Raw genomic sequence first — 7,586 nt, forward strand, 5'->3', positions numbered from 1 at the left:
TTAGAGGAAACGAAGAGCAAAAAGCCATTCTTCCCGTTCTGAGAAACAACCAACTTTCTGAGTGCTTCCCAGCCCCTGGCAGCCCACAGTACTGCTCAGCAGCTCTGTACCTGTATCCAGTCTTCATTTCTTTTAAGACAACGTGCCACAAAACTTTCATCCACAGCAGTAAAAAAACCCCACCAGGGAACATTTTGGAGTGATTCAAGGGCAAATATGAATGTACAAAACAAGAACCTCTCTCTGTTTCAGGTAGAACAGTAGGAAAAAGCATGGAAGTGCAACAGAGAAGAAAGTCTAAGCAACTTTTTTGTTGTTGTTGTTGTCGTTGGAGATGGTAGTGAACAAACCTACCCACTACGAAGAGCTTTTTCCAGGAAGTGTAGGTTGCTGTACCCTGTATCCCTTGAGCAGCAGGCGCTCGCACAACAGTTCTCATGCTACTTGCAAGCAGCGCATTTGGAGGAGCCCCAGCAACGTGCATAGAAGATGAACGAACCCTATGGCCCTGAGGCACCCCGTCCCATTGGCAGCCCATCTCCTGGCATCATGAAAATGTTCATAGGCTTCCTCACTGTATTTATTGTAGTGCAGACCATTGGGACCGTGCTCTTCTGTTTGTATCTTCACATGAAGATGGATAAGGTAAGCGGAGAGAGAAGGTTGTCTCTGTCTCTGCTGGGTTGCTGGCATGGTTTGACTTCGGCTCTGGTGAGATCTGCTCACCAAGAGGATGAACATGGTGGACGATGGTGCTGACCGCTGGATGGAGGCAGCAGTACCATTTATCACACCCATGTTCTCATTTCTGCTTTAATTTGCCACGGAGATGCATGTGGGAGGTCTGTTCCCCTTGCTAATAAAAAGAGAATGACCAATTGAGAAGAGACATTAAGAGCAAAGCTGGTAGCTGATGGTCAGTCTGAGGACAAGAGGGTGTGGTTTAGACATGCAAGTGGCTATTTTAGGCTTGGTAGGGGTTTTTCTGATTTTGTAGCACTTAGTAGCACTCTGACACTAACTGAGAGGATGAAAGGTCCAGAAATGAAATTTTTTTTAGTGTTTCAGTGATTTTACCAACATCTCACTTCAGATGCTGTCTTGCAGTTTAGGGAAGAAAAGACTGGACCACAGCACTTTCTCAGTTTTTGAAGGTACACAGTACCAGTGATCCTGTCCCATACTTGGGACAACATTTACCAAAATGTTAAAGTCTGGAAAGCTGTTTTTGAGGTTGGTATGACTGCAGCTGCACTGCATGATGCCTAAAATCACCAAGGTAAAGCCACTTTCCTCCAAGCCAGAAACAACTGCCAGCTAAAGAAATATGTGCCTAAAATCCAGAATGAGTTTTTCTTACCAGATACACTGATAAGGTGGATGTTACTGATTTTCAAATGTGTTGTCTCAACTTAAATTGAAATTTAACTGTGTGATTCCTGATCTACAAGGGTGGAGAGCAATCTTGAGCTAGGGGGGCTTTAATATCAGAGGGTTGGAAGGGGACTTCGCTTCATGGAGGTTGCAGCCTGTGGTGAAGGAGTGTGTAGAGGGTCTCTGGCAGAGGGAAATGTGACTGCAGAGGGACATGTCAGAGGATCAGAGGCAGCTGAAAGGCAGTCACAAGTGGCAAGAGGATTTCAGTTGCCTTCTGAGCTTGTGGCAGGGCATCAAATCTGACCCTGCCCATCCTAGTGCTGCCTATGCTGAGCACTGTGCCTGGCTGTGTGTCCTCATGTCCAGCTGCACTTTACCATTTAACTGAATGTTAGATTTTTACAAGGAAAAAAAACCAAACAGGTGTGAATTTAAAAATCAATATTTGGATGCATTTAATTATTTTCTTACTGGCTTTCTGAATTTTTTTTATCTGAAGATCTTGGCACAATTCAGCCCCAACACACATGTTTTGTTTTGTTGGCAACACTTTTAGTCAATAAGCAAGCAGAAAAAATTTAAAGCCCCTCTGTGTGGGCAGGGCACACAGAGGGCAGGGCCCCTCTGTGAGGGGCTGAGTGAGCATCCCAGCTGCCTGCTGGGGCCCTTGGGGAAGGAGCTGCAAACCCCAAGCCCCTGAGCCACCCACTGGGATTTCTGTGCCTTTAAGAAAAGTCAGAGACGGACATTTAAATTATTTTTCAAGGTGATAGAAAACAGGTCCTGAGCAATCCTCCTCTCACCTAGCATTGTCAGTCAGGGTGGGCTCCATGGGTGCAATTCCCAGTGGATGAGGGCACAGATGCTGTGCTGGGTCTGGTGAGAGCTCTTGCTACTCACAGATTGTCTGCTCAGCTTATCCCTGTGCTGAATATCTGACCCTGAGCTTCCCAGGCTGGATTTATTGCTGGCAGGAGTGCAGCATGGCTCTGCTGCCAGCTGTTTCAGGTGTCCTACTAACATCCTATTGACCCTCCTTTCTCTCCTTTGTCGGCAGATGGAAGAGGTGTTGAGCTTAAATGAAGATTACATCTTCCTGAAGAAAGTACAGAAATGTCAGACAGCAGAAGGTCAAAAGTCTACATTGCTGGACTGTGAAAAGATTTTAAAGGGCTTCCAGAACATCCAGTGCAAGGTACGTGCTGTTGGGTGGATAAAGATCCCACTGAAGGGGGAGAGGGGCTCCCAGTCACACACAGAGCTTCATCCCAAGCTTTTTTTTAAAACCATGGGTACTCTCTACTTTAGGGCTGTGTAGCAAATGCCCTTTTTTGTACTGTATTCTTTTTACACTATATTGATATCATTGGAAAATCTCATTGATTCTTTTCCTAAAATGCTCTTGATCAGAGCACATCCAGCTGCAACATGCCATAGTATGTTTGGGGCTTGTGGTGGGAGGGATGGAGCTGCAGCCACTTTGGCTCTTCTCCTTGATTCTGGTCTGAAAAATATTGATTTTCTGCTGTCTCACACCTGGTGGGTGTGAGGACGCTTGTGGCCACCTGCCACTAGGAACCCTTTTCCACCCACTTTGCCCAGGTGTCAACGACAGTGCAAGGCTTGGGCCAGGAAACAGAGCTCCTGGCAACCAGTGAGGAGCATGAGGGTGCTGTGCAAATGCCATCCCATGGACTCAGGGGTGGCATCTCTAGTTGGAGCAGTGGCTCCTCACATTTGGGTGCAGAAGAGCCAATTTGCATTGCAATATCCTCCAAGAGTGGCTGAGGGATGCCCAGCCAGAGATGAGGTGCTCTCATCCTGCTCAGCCCTGAATTCACTTCTTAGGAGTGTCTGTGCTGGCCAGAGTAGATGGGAGAGGAACATTCTTCCTCATTGTCACTGCCTGATGACAACAAATGCCTCAGCTACACCTGCCTCAGATAAACCTTCAGGTTTGCAACAGTACCCAACAGACCACCAAAAAATATGTCTGAGGTAGGCCATGCTCAGCAGTCCTGAAAACCCCACTGCAGGGCAGGGATATGCCTTGGCAACACTTACAGCATGTCTCCCACATGAAAAGGAGATTTTTTTTTTGTTTATCTTATTGTTTTCAAATTTTAATTTTAATTGAATTAAACTTAAGAGCATAAACCCTACAAACTCCCTGCTGCAGACAGCCCATGGTCATATGTGAAACTGGGGAAGGTACTAGAGGGGCTCTCTGGTTTCAGGTACCCTCTGTCAAGAGCTGACAGGGCTGTTGGAGCCAAATATCACCAACCCCAGCAGTGACCAGAGCATATTTTATATAGAAACTTTCAAAATCACTGATTTGGAAAAAAACCGATATATTTTTGCTGCTGTTACAGGACGGAGCCCTCAAGGAGCAGCCCAAGTTTGAAATGCAGAGAGGTGAGTTTCCTGATGTAACCAGTGCACTCATGGCTTGCAGGGGCAGAAGGAGTTCCTTGGCCTGGGAAGGGACTTCAACAGCCCATGAGTGTCTCAGGGCATGGTGTGGAGGCAGGGGACAGGTTGGGGTTTGGAGCATCCCTATGGGGGTAGGACTGAGCTCGGTGGGGGCTGGCAGAGGGGGACACTGGGCATGGCCATCTCCCCAGGGCAGGCAGTTTTGGGTGTCACAATGTCTGAAGTTGTTGAAATCAAACCCAAAATTAAATCTGCGGCCTTTTACATTGCAGGTCCTGAGCACCACGAGCGTTCTCGTTTGACACACAAGAATGAGACGTCTTTTGCAGGTGAGGTGTGCACATCCAGGTCCTGTTCCAACGGCAGGCATGGTGACACCATCTCCTCCACAGGTTTTATCCGTCAGAGGTTTCACTTCAGAGGCACCTGCAGGTCTTTGTTGAGTAGAGGCCACGTCCTACCTCACTCAGGGGTGGGGGTGGAATTTGGAGATGGCGTCTTGGCCTGTAGAGAAACATTAAGGGCAGGAGGTCCTGCAGTCCCTGCAGAGGAGCACTGGGGAAAAAGTGGGTAACAAGGCATCAATAACACTGGCCTTTCTGAATTGCAGCAGAGAAGAGGGAGCCAATTGCAGTTCACCTGGCAGGTCAGCAGAGCAACAAGGCAGGCTCAGGTAAGACAGACTCACTCGGTCCTACCTCAAGCAGGGAGCCAGAGGGATACAGCAGTGTGCATTCCCAATCCTGCCCTGTGGCTCTCTAAGGGCAGAGACAGGGACAGAAAAACTCCAGCATGAAAGTGTGCCCCAAAACACAGCAAACCTCCCAGTGGCCACATGTGCAGCTGTGCCACGTGGGGTTCGTCCATCCCAGCTGTCCTCAGTAGCCCTGTATGTGCCTTCCTAGAAATGTACCACAAGGGCTTAATCTTTCCAGGATATTTTATGAACGGAAAACTTTTTGTCTTTGTATTTAAGGAAAACAACCTCCCACTTTTCTTTTGTTCTTAAAATTGATCTTTTTGGTCTCCTGGTCATGTCTCACTGGGGTGGCTGCTGCAGGAGGGCTCTGCTCCCATTTGCATCTGCTGATTTAATCCTCTTCTCACCCAAAGTGGTCCTGGCAGCAATATGGGCTGGCTGAGGGCTTTACAGTCGCATCATAGATGGCTCCAAATGGATTTAGTCAAGTTGCAATTATTCACAGCCATGGCCACATTAGGTTTGAGAGATATACCTGAGTCCTTTTGCATTTGTGCATCCCACTGTATTGGCCGTGGCTGCTCTTGCTGCTCTGTCCCCCAGCGTAGCCTTAGTTGAAGGACTTCCCACAACAGCAAGGACTACCAAAGTGAGTATGAGCTTGCAAGGTCAGTCACTCCATCTGGCAAGGATTTCGCAATCTGAGCATTTCTGATTTAATTCTGGAGTAACTGACAATAATCAGCAACTGCTCTTTCCATCTCTGACGCAGCATTTCACCCAGAGCTCATTCTACCTATGGAAAGCTTAGAGTTAGATAAGATCAAAGAAGTGAGAAACTCGCTGCATTTTAAAACTCCCTGCTCAAGCACTTGTTGAGCCTAAAAAGCAGGGTCCAGAGGGCAGCAGCTGCCTGGAGCTCAACTCGGTGTGGGGAAATGTCCCTGTGGGATGCTTGGTCATGGCCCATGGGCTGCGTGGCGCCCCCAGGACTACCCATAGCACACTGTCTCTGAGCAGCGACAGCCGAACCCATTATTCCCCTTGGAGCCAATCTGCTTCCCCTGGCTGCTCTTGCAGGTGTCTCTGTAGGCTCGGGAAGGCAGAGGTCCAAATTCCAGAGGTCATAGCTGAGCTCAGCCCCCACGGCCATGGCTTCCAGGTCTCTGTATTGGCTTATCTGCACCAACTGCATGAGCTACTCTGATGACACCAAAAGTATCCCAAAATCCATGGCATCACCTGATCTGTGTGGGCCATGGTGCTGGCAGTGGGAAGCAGCACTCACCGTGCAAAGCCCTTGCAACTCTGCACCCAGGCAGGGATAGCAGTTGTGCAATGTTAATTTTTGTACTTCCTTGGTAAAATCTCGCCATCCTCAGAGGCCAGGTGGAGGAAGGACTCTGGAGGAAAGGCAGCCCCCAGCTGGGAAAAACTGGGATGGGAGGCTCTGAAGAGCAGAGTTGCAGCATATTTTGGTAGTGCTCTGAGGGCTTGGAGGGTGTCCCACTGAAGTCCATGGAGGCAGCAAAAGGAAGTAACACCGTGTTTGGTCTGTTGTGGTAAACACAGGCAATCCTCCTCCCTATGCATTTCCACTCGGCTGGATGAAGGAAGCTAAATGTTCCTCCACTCACATACCGATTCAAGGGTGACAAAGCCAGTGATTAGCAACATGGGTTAAACCTGCTCTGGCCTTGGGGAAGGGGTCCCTGCTCCCATGGGCTGGGAATGGTGACCTGGCCTGGGTATCCCACTAACTGCACCCCACAGACAGACAGAGAGAGGCTTTGAGGCCAGATGTCTGTGGGGTGCCCCCCCAAATCAGCCTGCCAAACTGGAAGTCTCCTTCTTTGAGCTCACCTACCATGCTCTCTCCCTACAGTGCTGGAGTGGAAGGAGACGATGTATGGCCCCACAAACAGCTTGGTATCCAATAAGGAAGGGAAATTGAAGGTGGAGGAAGCAGGGCTCTACTACATCTACTCCCAAGTCAGCTTCTGCACCAGGGAGGTGTCTTTGGCGCCCTTCACCCTCTATATTTATTTGCATATCCCCAAGGAAGAGGACCGGCTCTTGCTGAAAGGACAAAAGACACAGAGCACCTTGAAGTCCTCCTGTGAACTCCAGTCCATCCGGGTGGGAGGTGTCTTCAACCTTCGGGAAGATGACATGGTCTTTGTCAATGTGACAGACTCCACAAAAGTGAACTACAGCCACGGCAACACATACGTTGGCATCTTTAAGCTGTAGTGAGAAAAGGGCTGTCCCGAGCTGGGAATCCAGCCCAACTTTCTTGAGCAAAGTGCCTTTCCCTGTTTCCCTTATTTATGTTCCTCTGCCTCTCTGTTTTTCTTGTTTCTTAATTTGTATATTTTGTTATTTATTAATGAGGGCCAAGGGGCCCTGAGAACACAAATGGAACAAAGTTTGAAGCTGGTTTTGTTTGCTCTCAGATTTTTTTCTTTCACAGCCAGTGACTTGGTGCCATGCTGGTGTTGTGTGTTTGGGTCCACCAAACCCCACATTCCTGGCAGGGTCGATGTCCCTGTTATGTCACAAGAGCTTTGTTTACCAAACTCTACCATCAACGTTTCTTTCCTAGAAACGTAGGATGGCTCAGGGCACTTCAGGCAAGCTCGGTTCACACATATCTCCAGCACCAATCTGCTTACAAACATCAACGGAAAAACATAAAAAGGCTTAGGAACATCTCCTCTAAAGGAATCAGTAAGCCCAGCACTGTCTTTATATGGTTGCTGCTGGTGAGGCAATGTTGCCACTCCAACTGTCTGCTGTATCTGGAGAACCCCCTCTTTTCCATCAAGGCTTGTCTGTGAAACTCAACCACTCAACTCCTCAGGGTGGCACTGCCTTGGCTAGGTTCATACTTGGTGACAATCGCTCTACACCAGAGAGGTGACTGGTGGCCAAGGGAGGACTCCAGATTTCAAGGCAGAGAGAGGGGAGGGCACCAGTGGTGGTCTGCTCTTGGTGACCTGAATCTGCTCACCAGACTGTCCTCCTGCCTCTGCAGGCAGAGGAACCTTTGCCTGTGGACTGTTTCACTCCC

General features: G+C 48.7%; 1 protein-coding gene across 1 annotated transcript; it reads left to right on the plus strand.

The window, feature by feature from the left end:
* Positions 1-315: 315 nt before the first annotated feature.
* Positions 316-6,953, plus strand: CD40LG (CD40 ligand). Its single transcript, XM_010402785.3, has 6 exons — positions 316-645; positions 2,435-2,572; positions 3,753-3,795; positions 4,086-4,142; positions 4,424-4,486; positions 6,399-6,953. The coding sequence occupies exons 1-6, from the start codon at positions 490-492 to the stop codon at positions 6,764-6,766; spliced, it is 825 nt and encodes a 274-aa protein (XP_010401087.1). The 5' UTR covers positions 316-489; the 3' UTR covers positions 6,767-6,953.
* Positions 6,954-7,586: the final 633 nt, after the last annotated feature.

This window comes from Corvus cornix, chromosome 4A (assembly GCF_000738735.6).
Source record: "Corvus cornix cornix isolate S_Up_H32 chromosome 4A, ASM73873v5, whole genome shotgun sequence".
Classification (NCBI taxonomy): domain Eukaryota; kingdom Metazoa; phylum Chordata; class Aves; order Passeriformes; family Corvidae; genus Corvus; species Corvus cornix.

What these genes read in the sequence shown, in the direction of transcription:
- CD40LG (XM_010402785.3), top strand. Translation starts at nt 490, where the DNA reads ATGAACGAACCCTATGGCCCTGAGGCACCCCGTCCCATTGGCAGCCCA. An exon ending in TTCACATGAAGATGGATAAG is followed by an intron (nt 646 to 2,434) that starts GTAAGCGGAGAG and finishes CTTTGTCGGCAG; the next exon opens with ATGGAAGAGGTGTTGAGCTT. An exon ending in CAAGTTTGAAATGCAGAGAG is followed by an intron (nt 3,796 to 4,085) that starts GTGAGTTTCCTG and finishes TTTACATTGCAG; the next exon opens with GTCCTGAGCACCACGAGCGT.